The sequence below is a fragment of the Vulpes vulpes genome, chromosome 13, assembly GCF_048418805.1.
Source record: "Vulpes vulpes isolate BD-2025 chromosome 13, VulVul3, whole genome shotgun sequence".
Classification (NCBI taxonomy): domain Eukaryota; kingdom Metazoa; phylum Chordata; class Mammalia; order Carnivora; family Canidae; genus Vulpes; species Vulpes vulpes.
In genome coordinates, this window is record NC_132792.1 from 122,803,934 (window position 1) to 122,829,511 (window position 25,578).

General features: G+C 37.1%; 1 protein-coding gene across 16 annotated transcripts in view; it reads left to right on the forward strand.

The window, feature by feature from the left end:
• AHCTF1 (AT-hook containing transcription factor 1) overlaps positions 1–25,578 on the forward strand; it is a 77,490-nt gene that overhangs the window by 13,380 nt on the left and 38,532 nt on the right. For 3 of the 16 annotated variants that reach the window (XM_072732796.1, XM_072732797.1, XM_072732792.1), the window contains 13 exons: positions 143–267; positions 2,689–2,942; positions 5,962–6,142; positions 8,550–8,757; positions 10,158–10,274; positions 14,525–14,609; positions 16,175–16,325; positions 17,447–17,500; positions 17,731–17,863; positions 17,945–18,126; positions 18,644–18,705; positions 19,536–19,664; positions 24,813–24,903. In XM_072732796.1, coding sequence (XP_072588897.1) covers positions 150–267; positions 2,689–2,942; positions 5,962–6,142; positions 8,550–8,757; positions 10,158–10,274; positions 14,525–14,609; positions 16,175–16,325; positions 17,447–17,500; positions 17,731–17,863; positions 17,945–18,126; positions 18,644–18,705; positions 19,536–19,664; positions 24,813–24,903 — 1,765 coding nt within the window. In that variant the 5' untranslated portion in view covers positions 143–149. The remainder of the gene's footprint in view (positions 1–142; positions 268–2,688; positions 2,943–5,961; positions 6,143–8,549; positions 8,758–10,157; positions 10,275–14,524; positions 14,610–16,174; positions 16,326–17,446; positions 17,501–17,730; positions 17,864–17,944; positions 18,127–18,643; positions 18,706–19,535; positions 19,665–24,812; positions 24,904–25,578) is intronic. The other 13 variants (XM_072732798.1, XM_072732799.1, XM_072732793.1 and 10 more) reach the window with 7 other exon arrangements.

Here is a 25,578-nt window from a genome sequence, read left to right on the forward strand (position 1 = left end):
AAAATGTGTTTTATGATCAGTTTTTAGATTTAGCTTACTTACTTTTGTGTGGTGGCTTTTTTTTTTTTTCTGGCTAGAGATAATCAAGTATATTATAGTATAAATATATCGTAATAATGTTATCTTTTAAAAATACTTACAGTGAAAGTATGCGAGGCTTAACAGCAAAAGTGACTAGTGGTCTTCTGCCCTTGCCAGAAGTGAGTCTTCAGGCCCTCGAAGATGAAGTAACAGTGGAATCTGTGCTTCATGGAAAGATTGCTGCAGGTATAATAATGTTGCTGAAAATTTACTGATTTGATTGATTTGTAAGATAATAATGAGCATGTATTGTGATTTAATGTGGGAGGAAAAGAAAGCAATACTTGGTGGTCTTATAAAATCTCTATAGCTACATAAGTAAGAACACTTTTATATTCTAGAATACATTTTTAGTGAATTTTGGCATAGTTATTGTTCATTTTTCTTAATTAAAAATACTGTAGACTTTGTATCTTTTAGTATTGGATATTTATATTTAGAAAGTAAAAATAATACACAGCTGTTTTTTCTTTTTTTTTTTTTAAGAATGTGTGCTTGTAAGCACCAGCCTGGGGCGGGGGAGGGAGGGAGGAACAGAGAGAGAGGGCGGGGAAAGTATCTCAAGCAGGCTCCACACCCAGTGCAGAGCTTGATGCAGGGCTCCATCTCACGACCCTGAGATCATACTGAGCCGAAATCAAGAGTCGGACACTCAACCAACTGAGCCACCCAGGTGCTCCTGTTATTTCTTTATAATCAGTAAGTTTTATTGGTGTTGAGTTTGGATTAGAATCTAGTCATTATGAATAGAAAAATCTGATTGTAGGGCCCTAGGTAGTAACAAAATACTCAGAATGTCTTGTTTCTTAATTCTACTCATCTGAACAAGATCTTAATGAATGTCTTGTTTCTTAATTCTACTCATCTGAACAAGATCTTAATGATATTTGATTATGTAATGCAGCAGTAAACTATACCAGAGTATCCATTAAATTATGGATTTTAGTTTAGTGAGAGATCTTGTAAAAGACTTTTCTGAAAACGAATTTCATACCGTCTATCCTAGAAGGTAGACAGCAAAACATGTCATTTAGCTAGTTACAGTGCTACCCTGTTGAATGTTAAAAGTAGTAACAGTGCTTAGTATATGCAAGGCACTGTAACAACTTTTCATTGAGGTATTAGACTCCGAATTCTAAGTAGGCCCTTACTGTTCTGTGTAGCTAAGAATCAAATATCCCAGTTATACAGATAGCAAATGGTGAAAGTGGTCTTTGCGCTTTTGAGGTCTCCATTGTGCCATGCTATTTCCTTAAACTATGTAGCCTCCCTTAGCTGTAACATAGTATGACTAGCTGTGTATTGGATGTACTGGAGACATTACAAATTGAAAAGTTAACCATCTTAGCTGCTCAAGGGAAAATTTGAGTCTGTTCTTGATTATTTCCCTCCCCATATCTATATTCTGTCAATAAGCAGATCCTTGTAGTCTTCTAAGATGAATCTCTAATCAATCCACTTCTGTTTATTCATGGTCACTGACCAGGCAGAAGGTATTCTCTTCCTGCTTGGACCCTGTGCTCCCCCTCATTGTCCATTTCCTGGTTAGCAGCTGGAGTAAGTTAAAAATATAAATCAGATTGCTTAAAAACCTCCAGTTATGGGATCCCTGGGTGGCGCAGCGGTTTAGTGCCTGCCTTTGGCCCAGGGCACGATCCTGGAGACCTAGGATCGAATCCCATGTCGGGCTCCCTGCATGGAGCCTGCTTCTCCCTCTGCCTGTGTCTCTGCCTCTCTCTCTCTCTCTCTCTCTCTGTGTGTGTGTGACTATCATAAATAAATAAAATTAAAAAAAAAAAACCCTCCAGTTATTTACATTGTGTACTTAAAAATCCAGATATGACTAGTAAGGGGTGAAGAAGGGCTTCTGGTATTTATTGTTGTATTAGTTATGTTTTCTAAATTAGAGTTTGAATTTTTCAGGAATAGGATCATGTGTTCCATTTCATGAGCCCCAGAGCATCTGGTTTAATTGTTGAGGTATGACACAGTGAAAGTGTGAATTTTGGAGTTAGACTAGTGATGCGCTTATGGCTCTGGTATTTGTAGCCATACATGCTTTTTTTGTTTTTTAAGATTATTTATTAGAAAGAGCATGATCAGAAAAAAAAAAAAGAAAGAGCATGATCAGGATAGGTGGCAGAGGGAGAGGGAGAAACCTGACTCCAGGCTCGATTCCAGAACCCTGAGATCATGACCTGAGCTGAAGGCAGACACTTAACTGACTTAGCCACCCAGGCGCCCTTGTAGCCATACATCACTGAACAAGTTATTTAACTGTATGAAAGTTTAGCTAAAATTATCTTTGTATTGAAGTGTGACAAGGAATAAATGAGATCTGTTTTTTATAGTGTATATGAAGGTACCATGTAGCATGGTACCTTTACTGAGTGGTTACTTTATTATTGAGGTAATAGTTCTTTAATGTGTTTTACTAGTTTGGACCACTCTTTTCTATAAATGCTTAGATTTCACTTTGGAGATAATACGTAAAGTTATATATAATGAGCTATGTATTAAGTATGTAAAAGATCTATTTATTTGTGTGGTGTACATACGGTATTAAAATAAGCACAATTTTTTGCCTTTTTTTTTTCTTTCCTTTAGGGAGAAGAGGACTTGCTTGCCTGGCTTGTGGTCAACATCTTGAGGTAGTACACTCTCTAACAGGAGAGCGGTTGTCTGCATATAGATTCAGTGGAGTGAATCAACAGCCTCCTATAATCCTAGCTATGAAGGAATTCTCTTGGCAGAAGAGAGTTGGATTGTTAATTGGATTGGAAGAAGCAGAGGGGAGTGTTCTCTGTCTTTACGACCTTGGTGTATCCAGAGTGGTTAAAGCAGTTGTTCTTCCTGGGAGGGTAGGTATTGTCTAAGATATATGAACATGCTACTTTTCATACCTGAACCCCTGCTAATTACACAGGTGTGTTCACTTTATAAATGTATAGCTTGGTGACTTTTCACAGTTTACTTTTATGGCATTGTGTTATTTTTCATTAAAAGTTCAAAATAATAAGTTAAAGATAGCATGTTATCAAAATAATGTTTAAAATAGAACTTTCTTATTCTTGGTTAGAAAATTGCAAAGTAAAAAAAAAAAAAAAAAGAAAGAAAATTGCAAAGTAAAGGTAGGTGTTAATAATGTCAAGTGTTCTAATACTCTTTTAGATGAAAAGTATAGTGAGTCTTATCTTCAGGTGTGTTTTTTGAGGACACTGAAAGTTTGTATTAAAATATTATTATACTCATTAGTATGGCATTTTTTGTTTTTTCTTTTTTTGAGACTGTAGCCTTGAAACAACATGGAAAATATGTCTTCAGTTTTTTTTTAAGATTTGAATAATATTTAAATAGATTCATTTATAATCACCATTTATTAATTCTAATATATGTATGCTTTCCATATACCAAACACCTTAACCAGTAGTAAGTATAGAAGGACTTTTAATTCAGGTTGTTTCTCCAGCAGGTTTATTCCTGCTCTTCCGTTCATGGTAAGAAAAAATTATGTACTTAACAAATATACACACACACATAAATACAAAATGATGTAAGAATAGAATTCTCTCTGTACATAGTGTGGGGAAAAAAGTAACAAGTATACTATAATATAAACAATATACAATATAGACTATATAAGCAATATACAAATAATATATATAGTATACAAACAAGAACATATGCATGCATATAAATGTATTTTGTGGTCATAGACTAATTTTTAAAGTTTAAAGGGAGGCAAATGTCAAAATGCTATATTTTTGCAGTTTGAGGAAGCTGACTCAGGGATATGTAGGGGTCAAAGTGGTTTATAGCCTGGTATCTTAATTGTACTTGCCAGTGCAGATTTTAAAGGCAGAATTAATTTAATGGTTTATTGAGTGCTTACTATAGATCAAGCTATGTGCTAAATTTTGGAGATAAGTAGATAAATAGGACTTGGTCCATGCTATTGAAAAAGCTGATAATCTAGGGAGAGAAGACAGGTAATAAGTTTACAGCGTATATATAGTATTTTGATTAACTCAGCAATGAAACCTGGAAACACCTGGATAATTTCTACTCAGGAGGTTGGACAGCTTAGGCAGAGAGACCAGCATATAAGAAGTCACAGTATATGGAACATTCAGAAACTGGGCTTATTTGGAATGGCTTTGGAGAGGGGAAGGCAGAGGTGGGGTCTGGAAATACTGAGGATTGAGATAGTAAATGGCCCTGTTTGCAGTTAGTGGCCTCCTGCCTGAAGTCTGGTAAAGTCATTTTAAGTTTATTTATTTATTTATTTATTTTTTTTTTCATTTTAAGTTTAAAGCAGAACTCTAGTGTAAAAATTTTGTTGGATTGGAGTAGTTTGGGCAGATAATGGTGGTGAGCTGAACCAGGAAAATGACCCTAGAAACGGAGAGGATGGGACAGATTCAGAATATATTCAGGAGGTGACATGGACAGGACCTGTTGATCATTTGGTTAAGAGTAATTGAGAAGGAATAAGAATTTAGATAAGTTGATTGCTCAGTTGCATGGATGATTGGTATCACATGGAAGAAGGATTATAGAAGGGAAGGATTGGGAGACTAGTGATAGATACCTTCCATAGAAGTTTAGTTAAAAAAAAAAAAAAAGTTTAGTTAACTAGTTTTTTTGGCTTAGGCACAGTATTCCCTCTTAAATTTGCTTTTTACTGCCTATTTTAAAATTAACTAAGGTATCATTATCAATTAATTCGTAGAGTATTTGTATGAGGGCTGCAAACTGAGATTTCTGAACCCCTGTCTTAGGGAATTGGAGAGACTGTGCGTGCTCTAGTATTTATAGACATTATTGCATTATTTAGAAAAGGTAGGCAGTCCATGAAATTACAGCTTTCAGAATTAGAAACACTGTAGAATATCTTGTGTACCAATGAAGTATAGACAGAGCCAGACTTTTGTCTGTAGTAATAAATTAAGCCTGAAACAAATTTTACTCATATTAACACATAAGCCATTGATAATAAATTTCCTCTTTACTTTTTAGGACACTCATCAGTATTATAGTAGAAGTCACTACTTACTCACTTATATCATACCTAATTCTTGTGAATTAGGGGAAATAGAAGGAAAGCTGAGTATAAAATACAGATTATTATAATATATGATTATATTATTTTAAATGTACAGACATTTAAGATTTGACTTATGAGAGAAAGGGATAAAAACATAACTCCATAATTAGCTACAGTACGATTTTTTTTTTTTTTTTTTTAATAATTTAAGTTCTTGGTAAATGTCTGATCCAGGCATGGCCAAAGCCTGAAGTCCATTATAAAGAAGGTTAGACCTTTTCAGGCTTTAAGGCATAAACAGGACTTTTATTTTTAAAGAGTAAACTAAATTTTTCTTGAATGATTTATTTTTACTCTTCTTTAGGAGAAGAGGCTATCTGATCATGGAGTAGCTGGTTGAGAGCTTTGAAGAGAAAAATCTAGGTTTGAGTTTTACACTTAATGTTTGTGTGACTTGAATAACCCCAGCTAAACTTGCTAAGCTTCAGGGTGGTTTCATCTTTGCATAGATAGAATTTTATATGATCCAATATCCAGGGTTATCATGAACATCACAGGAACCAATTAGCACAAGGCCTGGCATATAGTAAGCTTTCAGTAAACATCAGTTATTCCAACTGCATGATTTGTTATGTATTGAAATAATGGTGTCATTTCTATTTTATCTGAAGGTTTCATTATGTTATTCAGATTTACAAGTATCAGATGCAAATTTATATTAGAAAATGTTTTAAATCCATGATAATAACCTTTAACCTTCAAATTTGTTGTGTTTTTAAATTGTATTTTCTCACTTTGTATAAGAAAAACAAATGCTATATTCTGCTTTCTAGGTGACAGCAATTGAACCTATAGTTAGTCATGGAGGAGCCAGTGCAAGCACACAGCATTTGCACCCAAGCCTGCGGTGGCTTTTTGGTGTGGCAGCAGTGGTGACTGATATTGGACAGATCCTTCTTATTGACCTGTGTTTGGATGACATGTCATGCAGTCAGAATGAATTAGAGGCATCAGGTAATTGTTTAAAACCCAAAACTGAGCACCTGAATATTCTGGTATAATGGATTTGTTTGATTTTTAAATACTGAAAATTTTTTATATAGAAGCTGTATGTCTTTGTTTCTTTTATTGTTGGGACCTATTATTGTTTTGGGCATTGTGGATACTTTTCGCATGAGTTATTCTATTTTATTGACAAGGTGTTCATATATTTAAGTCTTGAAAGAGAGATTTTGATTTCTTTTTTTAGATAAACTTGAAAAGTAGTTGTTATTAAGTATATGCTAGAAGGGCTGAAGGTATTAGAAAACCTTTATCTTTATTGGACAGTATAAAATTATCCAGTTGTGTAGCATCTAACGTGTTTTTGGCATGCTGATTATGTGGTTACAGTAAGACAAGTTAGAAATCAGGTAATGTAATAGGAAATAACACAGTAATCAAAGGTTTTATTTCACAAAATAACATCCCAGGGTCCTGAGATCAAGTCCTACATCAGGCTCCCCACTCAATGAGGAGCCTGCTGCTTCTTTCCCTGCCTGTGTCTCTGCCTCTTTCTGTGTGTCTCTCCTGAATAAATACATAAAATCTTTTTTAAAAGTATGCATTATGAAGTTTTAGGAGAGGACCATTTGATTTTGAGGACCTTCTTGATATTTGAAGCAGTCCTGTAATATTAGAGTAGAATATGTTTCTCAATGGATCAGCTAAGAAACAGATGATCATTATTTTATCCCAATTTATAATGAGCATAACTAATAAAAATTGTTAGTGCGTAGAACTGCTTAAAACTGCAAGTAGTAAAAATTGAATTTAACCAGAAATTTAAGAACCAAATTAGATTTCTGAACAAAATTTTAAATCTGTAAAATATGCCTTGAGAAAATTTGATTCGGCAAAAATTAAGGCCACATGGACACTTAAGGAAAAGAAAAATCCAGTGATAAAAACTGTCTTAAAATTTATTATGTACAAAGATCTGACTGATTAACTTTGGGTAAAATTTAAATGAAAAGACTAGCAGAAATAACAACTAAAAATGAACTTAGAGGATATTAGATATGCTTAAACTACTCTTCATAGAAAATTGGTAGAGGAATTAAATAGTTTTGATGGGATTTTATAGAAGATCTTTTTAGTACTACTGACTTGCTTAAGAAATTAGTTTATCTGAGAGACTGCCCCACATTTTGGAATTTTTAGGGTGGTTTTATGTGGTATCGTTTACATTTTGTATTTTCTGCAAATGCAAGTTAGCTTTGATTAGATTCAGATGTGACATTTGGCAAGGGCACTTCTGGAAGTGGTGGACATGGTGTATTGTATCACATCAGGAGGCACATGGTGTCTTGTTTCATCTTTAGTGATCAGTGGATTCAGATGATGACACCATGATCCTTCCTTGTTAACATTTCCCATCAGCGTCTGTACCAGTGATTCTCAACCAGGGGATCTTTCTTAATGTCTTGGAGACACTTTTGGTTGTTGCTCCTGGAGGGTGATGGTGCTACTGGCATCTAGTAGACAGAGGCCAGGGATGCAGTTGACTATCTTGTGATGCAGAGGGCCATTCCCCTCAGCAAAGATTTATCTGACCCAAAGTGTCAGTAGAGCCAAGGTTGAACAGCCCTATTTAAATTAAATGTTTCATTTATTGAGATCGTTACCTAAATCTCTTAATTCATTAGGGGACACAAAAATGATGATTTTAAAATTCTGTTACTCTAAAGAAGAATTTTCTCAGTAACTAAGGCTATTTGCTTACCCTGAAATATAGGCTGTACAGACAGGGCAGGATAAATGCTTACTATTTCTTCAAGTACTCATTTTCAGAGTAAGGAGGTAGTACCCAGTTACTTAAAATGGTTTAGTAAGGTCTTTTGTAGGTGAAGAGGACAGGAATTCAGGAGGCTTTGCATATTTAATGTCTTTCCTTCATTTACTTTACTTATTGTTTATTGACGTTCAAAAGAAAAAAAAATTTTAAACTAATGAGAGCTCCTTCATGTAGTCTGACAGATGCTCCTTAAGTTTCCTAGGTTTCTGGTACAAGATATACTAGGCTTATCCTGCGTATTTTCTGCCCCAGACCTGGAACTGGCCATTTCTCCAAGGGGAACATTTAGGTTCTTAGTTCTAAATTTGAATAAGGAAACCCATCAGCTTTGTTTGTGATTAAGGAAATTGTTTGATCCTTTTTTAAAAATGTGATTCAGATAATATTTGTGATGTGCTTGAGGGTTTCAAAAATTACATAATTAAATGTATTTTGAAAATTATTTAACTGGATATTGGTGGCTATTTTATAGTTCATCATGCTTTGTTAGCACTAATCTGATTTTAATTGACCACAGCTTGAATAGTGGGTGACACATTTGCTCTTGTGGTTGTTAGCATCTGTTAATCTTACTTGTTTTTCTAGACCTTGAAGTTGTGTCTGGCATCCCGGCTGAAGTGCCACACATCAGGGAGACGGTGATGCGTGAGGGACGCCACCTTTGTTTCCAGTTGGTGAGCCCGTCGGGTACCCCTGTGTCAGCTCTCCGCTATATCAGCAGGACGAACCAGCTCGCCGTGGGCTTCTCTGATGGTTATCTAGCTCTTTGGAATATGAAAAGCATGAAAAGAGAGTAAGTACAACTTTTTTCTCTTACTTGATTATTGGTAGTTTCTTTCTAAATATAACATACTCAGTTGTTACTATTTTGAAATTATCATGAGAAAAGAAAAAGGTATGATAGATTAATGATTGAGTCAATATGAAGAAATTGTTCATTGCATGAAATCATAACTTTATGCAAGAAAGGAATGACTTGGCATGTGAATTTAGGTTGACTCAGTATACATTTAAAAGGCATTTCAGTTATTAGTAAAACATGACTCTAAACTATATATTTGTGCAGTATGGATTCTTTCAGGAATACTTTTCCTTATAACCATGAGTGTAAAGTAGTGGCCAACAGTATTAGTTCTCAGCTGCCAGAAAAGCCTTTTTTTTTTTTTTTTTTGCCTTTTTTTTTTTTTTTAATCAAAGTTGAAAGTCACCGTGTTTTAAAATTTTTATGCTGTCTAAACTTTCCCCACTGTTACTGATAACTTTTTTTTTTCTCTCTCTCTGATTTTACTTAATTTTACAGAGAGGGCCAGGGGGAGAAGGGGTGGGGGGCAGAGCTGCCAAGCAGACTCTATGCTGATGAGCGTGGTGCTTGATGGGATCAATCCCATGACCCTGAGGTCACAACCTGAGACAGAACCAAGAGTCAGACACTTAAACAAGTATACCCCCCAGGTGCCCCTGACACCTCTTAAATTAATATTTATGGTGTTAAAAAACTGCTGAAGGGGGCACCTGGCTGGCTTAGTCGGAAGAGTGTGACTCTTGATCTTGGGGTCATGAGTTCGATCCCCACATGGGATGTGGAGATGACTTAAAAATACATTCTTTTTTAAACTTTATTTAAGTCATGAAGTTGGCAGTGCTATTGCCTACTAGCTCCCTAGGGTAAGCCCACCTCAACTGTCTTTGCTTGAGAGTCTTTCACCAGCTTTTGTCTTTGAATTGCTCCTACATGAATGCCTGGAGAACTTGGCTTCTACAGTCTTTCCCCAGCTCTGTCATTCTTGGCTAATTATGCTTTTTAAGTAGTTTATGGGAAATCTTCAGAATCTCACTTGTTGGGGTATCGTGATGGGGAAACTGACTACATGCAAGCAGCTGAGATTGAGGGTTGTGTCCATGTTCATCTCTTCTTGAGTACCTCTCACTGGAGCAATACACACTGGTGCACGCTCCCCTGACAGGAAGGCCTAGTTCCTAAATGCGTGCATGTGCGCGTTCATGGTTTTGGCCCTTCCGTGCTATCTGTGTCCATTGTCTTGCTGTTCTCTACCCTGTGTGTTCTGGAAGATAAGATGATCCTGTGAACCGTAGTTGCCCTAACCCAGATCCTCACATGAGAACCCTTTATTGGCTCTGCATGCAATTATAATTTAAAAGTAGGAACCATTGTACTTTCTGTGCCTCTTACAGGTACTACACACAGCTGGAAGGTGGAAGAGTCCCCGTGTATGCAGTCACTTTTCAAGAACCTGAGAATGATCCTCGTAATTGCTGTTACCTATGGGCCGTTCAGTCAACACAAGATAGGTAAGCATGACACGTGTGGTTTTTAAAAATACTTGTCAAAGATGAGGCAGCAGTTAATTTCTTTTGGCAAGCTTTATGTATAGTGTCTCTTTTTGGATAATTCAGTGAATTAGTAAGTGGTAGTTGAAATGATTTTGAAAGTTAAAGAATTGTTTCTATGTGGTTGAGTAAATTCTGAGATATCAGTAAGAAATTGTGCTTGTTTGATGTGTTTGAATGCTATTTCCAATAGTAAGCCAGTACAGGTGGGTGGGCAGCCTTATTGCCTTAAGACAGTTTTTGTGGCCTTCTGTATTCTTTCACAAGAACGTTCTTACACTTTTAAAAATCTCATTTCTCTTTTTCTCTTTGTTGAGTATGCCTCTCTCATTTTTATTTACCCTTACTCTGCTCCCTGGTCCTCCTGTTTGCCTTTTTTAGTATATTCCTTCATTAACTTGGATAATCTTTCTGTCATAAGATCTAATTTTGTCCCAGTTAAAGCTAATGAGAAATCTTTCCTTTCAACTGATCAAACTAGTTAAGTTTGTTCAGTTAGAATAATACGTTGATGTTCTGTTTTTCTTTGGTTTTGTTCTTTTCTTGAATGATTAGGGAAACAGTTGATCTTGTGATATAAATGCTGTGGTGGTGGTGGTGGTGGTAATGCATGGTTCCTAGTACTTTCTCTCCCCAAGTCCATTCTGCCTTGGGCTCTAGGGACCTGAATCGTGATCAGTTTGAATTTTTGTGTTAGATGTCCCCACTTGGTTTGGTCTCGCCTTCCTCTGTAGTAAGTCAGGAAAAGAAGAATTGATTTGCCACTTTGAACTTGGTCAATCCTGGAAAAATATCAAAATGAAAATATGGAGACTGCTCTTGGGCTACCCCTCATTGAGTGAAACCCATTTCTGTTCATCTGAGTGTAGTGTGGGCAATAGTTGGAGGGATGTGCCCTGTGAGGGCTCTCAATGGTGGGGAATGCAAGGGGACTTTTATCTAAACAATTGTATTCTGTTTATTTTTCCTCCTAGAACTGTCTTCTTAGTATAAGTTCTATTAATTTTTTATTCTTTATGTGGGTTTTTGTATTTTATAACCTGAATTTCTCACACTAAACTCTGGAGTGTTTTTCTCTTATTTTGGAACTTGGTGAATAAGTCTGCATTCTTTTTTTTTTTTTTTTTTTCTTTTTTACCATACCACTCTTGATTCTTTTAGTTATTATCTGTAAGTGGTGCCTACTCTGTTCTTACAATCATAAAGGTATCTGAATATTCTGTTTCTGACTTTCTTTTGTAAATTCTTGTGAACTGTATGCACTTCCCTTTGTCCTTTTTGAAGTAGTTTTCAGAGCTGTCTACAGCACATTCTTGAACAGTGTGGGAGAGGGACTCTGACCCCCTTGTGCCATTAGAAATCCACATACAACTTTTGACCTCCCCCACCACACCCCCAAAATTTAGCTACTCATAGCCTACTATTGACCAGAAGCCAAATGAATAAATATCAACAGCACATATTTTGTGTGTTAAATGTGTTATATACTATATTCTTAAAATAATGCCTAAGGTTTTGCTTAGTTTTTTGAGTATATCTATGCTGTGCAATTCATCTGCAGATTTTTTCAAATTGTCACAAATCTCCCAAAAATTTCCCGTTGTATTTATTGAAAAAAAAAAAAAACTGCATACAGATAGCCCCAACAGTTCAAGGGTCAACTGTATTTGCATTTGAAGCACAAATGAATCCCAATCTAAACTATGGGCAGAATATCCTGTTTCTGTTTCTCTTACAGTGATGCCCTGTGTTTACTTATCTTTATTATCCACAACACACCGAATAAGTAACCCAAGGGAACAATTCTGTAGTGACTTTTAAACCACTTCTTAGTATTCTGTATATCCTTTTAATAGGACAGGGTTAATTTAATTGATAAGTTGGATTATTTATTCCTACATGATTTACTTTGCATTTGTTGGTATTACTGATGTGAGATATTTTTGAGAGGGGTATTTTTGTGCACTTCTAGTCTCTGATTTGGGCCCTTAAATTAGTAGGTCATGGATCTCTTTGAGAATTTGATGAAGGCTGTGATATATATTGGTATATGTATGTAATGTGATTTTTTTTTAAGATTTTATTTATTCATGAGAGACACAGGCAGAGGGAGAAGCGGGCTCCCTGTGCCTGATGTGGGACTCAATCCTAGGACCCTGGGATCATGCCCTGAGCTGAAGGCAGATGCTCAACCACTGAGCCACCCAGGTGTCCCATGTAATTTGATTTAAAGCAGAGTTCCTGACATGTGGTCTGTGGGTACACATAGAGCAGTCTGTAAGCTCCTGGATATTACATATAAGATTATTTACATTTGTTTATGTATATATGTGAACAATACAAAATAAAAATACGTATGTACATATGTACACATATACAAATAATATGTATACACATGTATAAATAATAGTCATAGACATATGCAAATAGTACTTCTATAAATAATGCTTATACACATGTTGGTATGTATAAGTAGATGGCATTAGTATTATAAGTGGATGAAAATAATATGAAGTATAAGTCTCAATTAGAAAGACAGGTGATATGGTCCTTCCTTTTCTCCATCAGAATGATTATATAAACAGAATAAAAAAGGAAAACCAAAAGAATCACTTGTAGAGTGATTATACCACCATGGAATTACATGAGTATCGATCTTAAATTGTTGCCATGGTTCTCATCAATTAGAATAAAAGTCATGTTAATTTTGTAATCTGGAAAGGGGAATGAAAAAACTGCTGTTCCCTTTAATGTTGGTTGTATACAGTTTATCTTTTAGTATTTGGTCTTTTAGAGATTGTTTTTGTTTCATGTCCATGTGTTTATTCATTCCACAAAATCATTAAGTGTTTATATGTGCTAGTGACTGTTGTAGAAAATGTAGTGATGCATAACACCAATAAGTTTCTGTACTTCTAGATGTTATATTTTGGTGACTACATTTCATAAATATACTAGTGCATATATTTCATATAATTTCAAGTATTGATGTTACATACAGAAAAATAAAACTGGGAGAGGAGATCTAGAATATGGTGTAGGGAACTGCTCTTTTAGATAGTATAGTTGGGGAGATTTGAAAGAAGTTGGGGCAGGTCGGTAGGAGAGCCATGGAGGTAATCTGGGGAAAAGAATGCAAAGGCCTTAGAAAAATGTCTCAAGGCACACAGCAAGAAGAGTAGTAAAGGGTAGAATGTATATATAGGTCACAGATGAAGTCAGAAGAGTAGAACTAATTTATATAGGGAGAATAAAGTAAGTGTTTGAATTTGGTCTGGCTAGATCAGACCAATTAAATCAATTTCTGGTGATCGGGTTTAAGCATAAGTATTTTTTCAAAGCTCCTCTGGTGATTCTAATAATAAGCAAACAAGATAGAGAACCACCAGCCCAGAGTGAGAATAAGTAGAGAAGAGAGCTAGGATCCTTTCTGCACTTGAAGATAATTGATGGTGGAGAAGCAGAGGATAGAACAGCCAGCAGAGGACTAAGGGTAGTGTAGTGTAAGGAACATGAAGATTGTGTGACATCCTGGAGGCCAAGTAGAATATGTGTTTTAAGAAGGATCAGCCAAAAAGAATAAGAATTCAAATTCAGACAGTATGGAAATCAGTGGTCTTAATACTTACTGCATACTGTACTTGAGCAGTGAAGAGTTGATTTGGTATCTTTGCCTTCTATTCATATTCTGGAGCCCTCATTCTGTGGTTCAGGGCAGCAACTTCTCATTTGAGGTAGAAGCCTAGCAAGGTGGAGGAAGAGACCAGGAAGAAGAAGCAAAGACAGAGGGTTTTCTGTAGTTGCCATGGGATAATTCTGTTTATATCCTGTTGGCCAGAACGTGGGCCTGCTGCATCCATCTTAAAGGAAGCTGGGAAATGTTTCAGGTAGCCATGTGCCTAACTGGAGCACACCTGTTAAAGATGGGGAGAAGGAATGTTGGGTAAATGCTTGTGATCTCTGCCACAGAAGGGATCACCTGAAATGTGCAAATAACATCAGCTTAAGTTAATTGGAATCTGTTACAGATAAAAATTAGTTATTGTTTCAGAGGAGTGCATTTTGTGAAAACAACCAAATAAAGGTAAGTTCTTCACATTGACCTTCAATTTGTCATGTGTGCTCAATATTGTCTACTGGACAGAAAGAGATACTCGATGTATTAAAAGGGTCTTTAGTGTTTCTTCTCAGCTCGTTTCTGTTTCTTTCAGTGAAGGGGATGTTTTGAGTTTACATCTACTTCAGCTGGCCTTTGGTGATAGAAAGTGTTTGGCATCAGGGCAAGTCTTGTATGAGGTAAATGTACCGGGAATGTGGGTTCATTATGACCATTTTTATCATTGTTTGCCTATTTTAGTCTTGAAGATAATAACATATTGAAAAGTTATTCTTCTACTCAAGTTAATGCTGTATTCACAGTGTAATGAAGAAAAGTGTTAGATTAGGGATCAGAAGACTAGTTGTTTTACCAAGGTAGCCCTCTTAACTTCCCCACCTATCATTTTCATCTGAAATGAAGGGATTGAGCAAGACTCATCTTGTGACCTAATTGATACTCAGGAAAAAGAGGTCCACTTTGTTGCTCTAATATATCAAGCAGTAAGCCATGGGGTGACTTTATAAACAGTTTTGGGGCACTTGGCTGGCTCAGTCGGTGGAGCATGCAACTCTTGATCTCAGGGTTGTGCGTTGGAGGCCCACGTTGGGTGTAGAGATTACTTAAAATCTTTTTTTGTTGTGTTTTTGAAAGAGAAAGTGCAAGTGAGGTAGGGAGCAGAGGGAGAGGGAGAATCTTTAGCAGGGTCCACATTTAGCATGGAGCCCAATGCAGGGCTCAATCTCACTATCCCAAGATCATGACCTGAGCTGAAATCAAGAGTCAGATGCTCAACTGACTAAGTCACCCAGGCACCCCATTTAAAAATAAAAATCTTTATAAAAGTAAATACAATTTCTTAAATTAAAAAAATGGTCTTTCCACTTATAAAAAAGGATAAGTGCATTAGCCTTTCAGGTGACTGTTTTTCTAGCTGAATTCTTCAAGAAAAAGTGGCATGCTGCTAATAGCCATGTTGCCCCTACATTTCTTTATATAGAATAGGCTTTCTTAACCTAGTGTTTGAGGTTATGTGGATGGGCTTTAAAGAATCCATGAATTATATGTAACATTTTTATGATTATGCATTTTTCTGGGGAAAGTTTCATAGCTTTTGTTAGATTGTTTTTCCCCCTAAAGATGTATATATTTGAGAGAGAGCACATGCATGTGCATGGTGGGTAGGAGGGGTAGGTAGAGGGAGAGAGAGAGAGAATCCTAAGCAGACTCTAAACTGAGCGTGGAACCCAAAGAGGGTCTTGATTCCACAACCATGAAACCACGACCTGAACCAAAACCAAGACTCATGCACTCAACTGACTATGCCACGCAGGTGCCTCAGCTTTTGTTAGATTCTTAAAGAGATTGATGAGCAAAAAAAAATTTACGAGCTGCTATTCTAGAGCAGGAATTTCACTGAGAACACAGGAAGAGGTTTGCTGCCCTGAGTATATTTGTACATAATTGTGATAGTTAGTCCAGTTTACACTCTAGCTGAAAATACATGAAGGTTTTCATGTTTGTTAACTGCCTTAGAAGGTTTGTTGGTTACTATTTTTAAGAGACTGAGTTTAACCTTTTGTTTGTGTTTAAGCCATATAAAATTTCAGAGCCTTTTTCTGTGATTTGTTCTCTTTATTCTTGAAGTTTGTGTTTTCTTTGTATTGTATGAAAAATTTTTAAATTCAGAGAACATTTAATTTTTTAATGTCTTCTGGCTTAGAATTCTATTAAGATAGAGATTTGTGTACATTTTATGTTTCAGGGATTAGAGTACTGTGAAGAGAGATACACACTGGACCTCACAGGTGGCATGTTTCCTTTGAGGGGACAGACTAGTAATACCAAACTTTTGGGGTGCCAGAGTATAGAGAAATATCGATATCATGGCGACAGAGAGGAAGGTATGAATGAAGGTTGGTTAAAAGCAGTCTTATATGTCATGTGGAATGCTTGATTTTAATATTTATCTTGATTTAAGATTTATGACAGATACTGCTTTTTAGAGTTCATACTCCTGGCAGTTAAAAAAATTGGAATACTGATTATAGAATTGCCTTAGGTCTGTATGAGATACTTGGTATTTCTTACTTTCCAGTTTGCTGCGCAGAACCCAAGTAGAGTAGATCAAAGGACCCTTAAATGAGGGACCATTGTATTTTTTTGGGGGGGGGGGACCATTGTATTTTAATCCAGCTCTCTAAACACACAAGAATGGTCTCTAGTTTTGACTAGTATGAATAGTCAAAATAATGGTTCCTTGTGTATTTTTTGACACATATGGCAAATATGACTTGGTTGTCTTTAGTTTTTCTCTTTCGTTTAGTATCATTCCTTTTTCCTGCTAAACAACCCTTGCACAGTAAAAATGCCATAGGTTTTGGAGTCCAGTGTAGCTTCAGATGTCAGCTCTGTCACTAGTTGTAACCCTTGACAAATTATTTAACATTTCTGAGCCTCCCTTTACCCACCTGTGAGTGGAATAATACAGTTGTACTTTTTGCAAAGGGTGGCTGTGAGAAAGAAATATGGTCCTGGGGTAGGTTCGTTCAGCTCTGGGCATGTTCCCTAGAGTCCTGTTTGTGTGTGTTTAAATTGGGATTCACTCTCATGGGTAGCTCCTCCATCCTGGGTACATCCTCTGTGCCTGTCCTACGTCTGTGTTTGTGGTCCAGTCTTCACATCCAGCTAAAAGTGCCCAGAATACCACTCTTCAGACTCTACCTCTTATTCCCTGCTTCTCTCTGCTTTTATGTTTCCCATTAGTTGTGTCTCAGATGTTTGCTTTTTTTCTCTCTTGTCAATGCCTCTTACTTGTTGATGCCTCCTACTTGTTCTTGTCTTTCCTTTCCCCACAACCACTGTCCAGGTTCTTGTCTCTATCCCCTCACTCCCCTTCCCATAGAGTTGGAGCAGCCCCTCTCCACTAGAAAGCTGGGTGCCTCACAGCTTCCATTTTCGGTATTGACAATCTCTGGTACTGGCTGTGTGCCCTTGTTAGGAGAAGATGCAAATAATTGTCTGCTTTTCCCTCTAGTACCTCAAAGTTGCCAAAATGTTAAACGAAAACAAACCAGGAATAACTTTGCTGGTTAGTACTTTTTAATGAAATCTTCTTGAAATGGAGAAACAGTAAAGATATAAGATATATCTTTACAAGATCTAAAGGTACCACTTACAGAATGAGTGATAGAAATGTGCTTTGACATATCAAGTATGATTAAAACTTCATAATTTATGAGAAAATATTGCTAAAATTTTATTTGAGATCATTTTACTTTGTGATTACTCAATGTATAAAAATTATATTCTTTCTTTTAGCTCTGTCTCCTGACACTAGTGTTTCAGTCTTTACCTGGCAGGTGAATATATATGGACAAGGAAAGCCCTCTATGTATTTGGGGCTTTTTGACATAAATCGTTGGTATCATGCACAAATGCCAGATTCATTAAGGTATGATTTCTCCCTCTCTTTTTTTGTATTTGTATGTGTGGCAGCTCAGTGATTTGATAATTTTGTAAAATTTTCTTTTAGATCAGGAGAGTATCTGCATAATTGCTCTTATTTTGCATTGTGGTCACTGGAGTCTGTTGTAAATAAGACTTACCCACATTACATCTTGGATGTATTAGTAAATGAGAGAAGCTTAAGTCGAGGAATCCCTCCTTCATATCCACCTCCTGAGCAGTTTTTTAACGCAAATATTTACAATTTTGGTATGTATTTCCTTAACATTACCTTTTGAGAAAAATAATATACACAAGGATGTCTGTAATATATGTATATGTATAGTGTGTGTGTGTGCATACATAAATGGTCAATACGTAGTTAGTGTGTAGTATACGTGAGTGTGTGTATGTATGTGTGTGTGTGTGTATATATATATGTATGTATGTATATAGTTACCTGGTCATATCTCATTACCATTAGTTAATACATGGGTATGCTTAGGAAATTAATTTGATATGTACATGAGAATTTTAATACTTGGATGTTTTATGAAAAAATTACCACTATTATGGATTTGCTAGAAAAGATAACTATTATTTATGTTGAAGTTTGGTATCTTATCAGGATAGAAATACCTGGAAAAATTATTTTAAAATTTATTGTATGTAATAATTTTGATATCTTGCCTAGCAGTCTCTTGTTAGGATAAATGTTGTTTTATTAATGCCATCTAAAATATAATATGTAAGCAGATTTTTTTTTTTTTTTACATCTTTGTTTTAGATGCCACTTGTTTGTTAAACTCAGGAATTGTTCATGTAACTTGTAATGGCTTTCAAAAGGAGGTAGGTAACAACTATGTAGATAGAGTGTATCTTACTGAACTAAAGTCAGATCACAGATTTAAACTTTATTTAGTGTTAATTATATAAACTGTTGTTTCAGCTTAAATGGTAGCTTCTGCTAGGTTTGTGATATGAGCAACTAGTAGCATCAGTTACTGATGGCAACCTCCCAGAAGAAGTATTGGGGTTGTGTGGATGTTAGCTACTTGAACCTTAAGGAAAAGAGCGAAGTAGGTCAGTGCCTTATCAATATATATCCCTTTTTATTCATACTCTTAATTCTCCTCTTTCATCTCAAGAAGTTTATGAATAAGTGGAGTAACTCAAAGAAGGTGCCTAGCACAGTGCCTGCCATGGGAGTGGGTAATTTCGACTATAGATCGAAAAAGACTTTTCCAGGAAAACACAAAGTGGCAGATTTCGAGGTTGATAATCTGCTACATGTGCATGAATGCCATATCTATACTTCATATTAACTCTTTTACATTAGATCAGGAGGAATAAACTGCAGGGCTGTGTGTGGGGTGTGGGGGGGTGTTCGTTCATTAAGATCTGTTGTCACTGAGTGTCAGCTTTAGAGGTGATAGGCTTACCCATCATAAAAACAAAAAGCCACCCAAAGTACCCTTATCAGTGATTTATTCAGAACTAGCATGTATTGGTTTAGCTCAACCCATAAACCTTTTTCCTTGCAAGAAGTGAGAGTCTTTTACAATTTCCAATCAGTATCAAAATATTAAGTATAAAGTAGAGTGATGAGTTTATTAACTTCTTAAATTTGATTATTTCAAATTGTGTGTTGATTGGTATTTATTCATCAATTTTCACAGACATTGAGGTTTTTGAAGAAGTCAGGAGCATCTCTGAGTGAATTCATACCTGATGGCTATAATCGGTGTCTTATGGCTGGCCTTCTGTCACCAAGACTTACTGATACTCACCCATCCAGTTTAAGTCAGGTGAGATGATGTCGAATGCTCTTGTTCCTTCTGAATCACGTTATTAGCTTTCTATCATAATTAAAATCTGCTAGATAATTTCTGCAAAAGTAGATTAAGTAGTGTAATGCTCACTCTTGTGTGATCAGTAGCTGTGGTCTTATGTTTGGCTTAAAATACGTAATCCCAGGACTCGGTAGGCCATAACTTGGCACCAGATTCACTTAGCTATACAGAAGGCTATAGGACAGGAGGCCCATCATGGCAGCCTCAGGCACATCATGAATAGAAGTTGTTATAAGAGGTCGGGAGCCATTTTCCAGCTCCTGTGAGAACTGCACAGGTGCAAGGGAACAAGACCACATGAGTGAAAATCGTCTTGGCTTAGGTGGATCTCATGGTATAGAACAAAAGTATGTGATCACTGGGAGCTTGTTCTTGGTTTCTATCATTGGAGTACTGAGTCAGAAATTCAGGAGTAGAGCCCAGCACTCAGTGTTTTAAGAAGCCTTTGATGTGGGGGTACCATGGCCCAGTTAGTTAAGCGTCCAACTCTTGATTTTGGCTCAGGTCATGATCTCAGGGTCCTGGGATAGAGCCCTGCCGGGGGCTTCTTGCTCAGTGGAGAATCTACTTGTCTCCCTCTGTCCCTCCCCCCGCTCGCTGGCACTGTCTCAGTCTCTCTCAAATAAGTAAATATTTTTTTAAAAAGAAATGCCTGGGTGGCTCAATGATTGAGCGTCTGCCTTTGGTTCAGGGTGAGACCCTCAGGTGCCAGGATTGAGTCCCACATTGGGCTCCCGATAGGGAGCCTGTTTCTCCTCTTTTAAGATTTTATTTATTTACCCATGAGAGACAGAGAGAGGCAGAGATATAGGCAGAGGGAGAAGCAGGCTCCCCAAGGCGAGCCCAAATGGGACTCGATCCCGGGACTGCAGGACCATGCCCTGGGTCAAAGGCAGACGCTCAACTGCTGAGCCACCCAGGCGCCCTCTTGATGTGATTCTGATGCAGTGTTTTGAGAATCACTGCTTTATTTGAATCCAGTATCTTCTGAAAGCCTGTGAGAAGGTTCCAAGTTTCTGTAAAATGAGGGTATGTGACTGGCTATTCTGTAGACTGTCTACCTGTTGCCTGCTTCCAGCCCTGTGTCTGACCACCCTTGCCCCCAATTTCTCTGTGTGTGGTCTCTCCAAGAACTTAGGCTGACTGCTCGGAGAGCTACCCCAACTCTGTTCTCACACCACTACCTTCTGTGAGTACCTGAGGACACAGTTTCCCTCACATTGCTGGGTCCATCACCTTTCCTTATTACTACTGTTCACAGATTTGGGTGACCGACCTGTCTTGCCCCACGATGTCTTCTCTTTTCTTTGCCCTCGAGTGATACCTTCCTCTGCTCTTTTAACAATCATTCATTGGGATCTGGTGATGATACAGAGGCAGAAAGTAAATGGCTGTGTTCCATCGTTATCCATAGATAGCAAGAATTTTCTTTTTTTCAGAAAGGCTACAGCAGTTTATGAGGTTTCTTTATTTCATCATGAGTTGTATGGTCTTTTAACCCATCTACCAGGTGAGAGTTACAGAAGAATTGCTAGTATGTTGTACAGAAGAGATAGATTTGTTCTTTATGTCTAATGGCCCAAGAATACGTTGAGGGTTGTTGTTGATAAAACAGCACAATCCAACTATGAGGCTGCTGATTTCCAGCCATACACATTCAGGCTAGTAGGTGTCCATTTCCCTGCCCTCAAGAAGACAAGTAGAAAAAGCACGAGACTCAAGATAGCTTAATGCAGCTCTGACTTGGGTTCATTAAAAGACCTTAGGTAACTCTGGCACTGGTGGCCCTACCTGTCCTTCTGTCAGGGACTGGACTGCCTTTCCCTGCCCGGTGCTCCAGGTGGGTGATGGCAGAGGACTTACTGTTCATGGTCTTCAGGGACTTGGGCAATTATGTATAAATAATACATGAATAATTTGAATTTAGAAAATTGGCTAAAGTGTATGAAGGCATGAAACTGTTGATATTTTGTTGACCATTCTTCGTTGTATCTTTTTTTTTTTTAACTTCATTCCTAGAACAGACCAAATTAACTATATTTTTTAGAGATGTATTTTTACATGTAGAGGTAAAGCAAAAAGAAAAGCAAGAAAATGATGGCTTCAGAAGGCAGGGGAGAGATTGTGGTTGTCATGGTGGACGGGAGGGTTGGGTGGCAGCAGACACAGGGCTTCCACGTTACTGCCAAATACTCTGAATCTAAACCTGAGTGGTAGTCTTGTCAGTGTCCACTTTGTAATCATTTGTTAGTTTATATATATAGTGCATGGGTTTTATGTCTACTTTTCTTTCATGCATCTCTTTATCCCTTCTTCATGTACACAAAAAGGAAGATAATAAGTGCAATTTATATTTTTATTGGCTGGTCAGTATTCTGTTAATTTCATATTTTAGGTCTTAACCCTTTTTTTACTGGGTTGGCTATGGAAATCTATGATATATATTTACCATCTTTATTGTCAGTCTTCTAGATATCCCCCCTACTGTTTTCCTTGTGATTTGTTTTATGGTATCTTTTGCTACATACAAGTTGATATTTTTGTAGTCAAATATATTTTATAGCTCTGGCTTAAAAATCTAACCCTGGGGCACCTTTGGCTTAGGGCGTGATCCCAGGGTCCTGGGATGGAGTTCCACATCCCTCCCTGTAGGGAGACTGCTCCTCCCTCTGCCTATGTCTGTGCCTGTTTCTCATGAATAAATAAATAAAATCTTAAAAAAAAATACGTAAGATTTAAATGTTTCTTTAACATTTAAGGCTTCAGTTTATCTTTGTGTGTCACATCAAAGGTTGATTGTTCTTTCTCCCAGATGATGAAGAGTCCAGCTGTGCTATACATAACTATAGCTTAGAATGCAGAATATCCTTTTCTAATTCTACTGACTAACATACCACATTTATTTAATTTCCTGTGTCTGTCTGTACCGTGTTGTTTCTGGGTTTTTATTTCATCCCTTTAATCTCATCTAATTCTATGCCATTTTAAGATACTGCTTTAATATTTGCTAATGTGGCCCCTTTTTTTCTGTAGTTGTCAATTTATAGGCATTTATTCTTTTGTATTAATTATAAGATGATTTTATCCAGCACTCCCATTGGAACTCTTTTTTTTTTTTAAGATTTTATTTATTTATTCATGAGAGAGAGAGAGAGAGAGAGAGAGGCAGAGAGACACACAGGCAGAGGGAGAAGCAGGCTCCATGCAGGGAGTCTGACGTGGGACTCGATCCCGGGACTCAGGATCACGCCCTGGGATGAAGGCGGCACTAAACTACTGAGCCACCCGGGCTGCCCGAAACTCTCTTTGGAAAAGTGTTATATTCACATTGATTTTGGAGAGCATTGATATTTTTATCATCGTTTTGTCCAAGTGTAAATGTTATATGTTCCCATTTATTCAGGGTTGGTTTTCTATCAGCAAGAGTTTATAGTTCTAACAAATCTCATTCTGAGATTTCCCTAAGAAATCCCTAAGTGTTCCATGGTTTTGCTCTTTGTTAGTAAAACATTTTTCATGTATTCATTTCTGGATGGTTATTGCCAGTACAAAAAAATGCAATTGATTTTTGTATATTCACTTAATATATATTTAACCACATTAGAATTTCTTAGAATTTCAAGATGTGCAGTCATCAGCAAATACAGACTTCTATTTTCTTTTTCCATTTTTTTGTCATCTTCTCACAGCATTTGGTAGGACCTCTTCAAACTGTGTAAAGATAATGGTACCAGCAGACATTCTTATTTTGTTCCTGATGTCAATGTAAATTGCTTTACTGGAGTCCAATTTGGGGTCATGCCTTTCTTCATTTTAGGGGAACCTTTATCATATTGTAGCCCCTCTATTCCTGTTTGACTCCTCTTTTTTCATTTAAAAAATAAAATAAAGTTTGCTACTTGAATGAATGGAATTCAGATTTCTTGGATATTCAGTGTGATTTATAATGATTTTAAGTAACAGACTAAGACACAGCTATATCTTACAGTCACTTGCTTAAAATGTATAATTCCATAGTTTTTAATAAATCTCTGGGGGATGCCTGGGTGGCTCAGCGGTTAAGCGTCTGCCTTCAGCTTGGAGCATGAACCTGGAGTCCCGGGATTGAGTCCCACATTGGGCTTCCTACATGGAGCCTGCTTCTCCCTCTGCCTGTGTTTCTGCCTCACTCTTTGTCTCTCTCATGAATAAATAAAGAAAATCTTTAAAAATAATAATAATAATCCATGGAATTGTACACCTATCCCTACATTCAGTTTTAGAACACTTATTGCCCCCACAAAACCCCCATATTCTTTCCTCCCTCCTCCTCACCCCTGGCTTTTGATAACCATTCATCTGTTTTCTGTCTTCATAGCCTTCCTTGTTATTTATACGAATTCATCTGTGTTGTAGCATGTGTCAGTCCTTCGTCTTGTTTAATGTCTGTGTCCTGTAATGTCTGTAAGGAGTGTACGTACTGCAGTTCATTTATTCGTTCTTTAGTTGATGGGCATTTGACTCGTTTCCAGTTTGGGACTATGATGAATAATGTTGCTTCATGAACAGTTTTGGTGTGGCACGTGTTTTCATTTCTCTTGAGTGTGGAGTTGCTGGGTCATGAGGTGATGCAGTATTTAAGGCAGTTTACCAAAGTGGCTTTACCATCTTGTATCCCTACCATCGGTGTATGGGGATTCCAGGTATTCTGTATTACCACCAATACTTGTTACTGTCTGGCTTTTTGTTTAAAGCCACCTAGTGAGTCATGATTTTATAAGCCTTTAAATGTAGATGTTCTTTTTTTTTTTTTTTTTTTTTTTTAAGATTTATTTATTTAGAGAGCATGCATGCAGGGGGGCAGGAGGCAGGGGAAGAAGGGAGAGAGAAAATCTCTAGCAGACTCCCCAGCTGAGCATGGAGCCCAATGTGCGGCTCAATCCCAGGATCCAGAGATCATGACCTGAGATGAAACCAAGTATCAGATGCTTAACCGACTGAGCCACCCAGGTGCCCCTAAACGTTTGTATTCTTACAGAACTTGCTATCTTTGAGTCTGTAATCAGATATCCTTTATCTTCATTTCTTACTATTTTTTCCCCCTTTTTTAAATGTGTGATTCAGGAAGAACAGTTAGAAGCTATATTGTCAGCAGCGATCCACACAAGTTGCCTGGGACTTTTGACTGGATGTATCAAAAAGTGGACAAAAGAAGGTAAGATGCTAGTTTGTTTTTTTAAAGAATTTATTTATAATTCATGAAAGACACGCAGAGAGAGGCAGAGACACAAGCAGAGAGAGAAGCAGGGTTCATGCAGGGAGCATGTAGGACTCCATCCGGGAACCGCGGGATCACGCCCTGGGCCAAAGGCAGGCACTTAATCACTGAGCCCCCCCCCCAGGCGTCCCAAGATGATAATTTTTAACAAATAAAAAAGTACTTTTGTATTTAAAATTTTCTAAATTATTAATTCCTTTGGAGAGTTTAGTTAAACTTTGAGATAATTATAGTCATCTTGCTGTTTTAAGACATTATGTAGAGGGATCCTATATACCCTTTTATCACCCTCCCCCTGCAGATCTGGTAAGCCTCTGGTACAATGTCTCAGGACCCCCACATTGTCCCACACACCTGCCTCCCCCCACCGCTAAGCCCCAGGAGCTACCAGTCTGTTCTATACTTCTGTAATTTTCTCATTTCCAAAATGTTCAAAAATGAATTTATATAGTAGATATATAACTTTTGGGCTTGACTCTTGAGCAAAATTCTCTGGAATTCATCCCCATTGTTGTGTATCCTCTTTAAAAACACTCTACACACATTTTTGCTGAGTCATTTGAGAATAAGTTGAGGACATCATGTTCCTTGACTTGTATTTCAGTTTTTTTC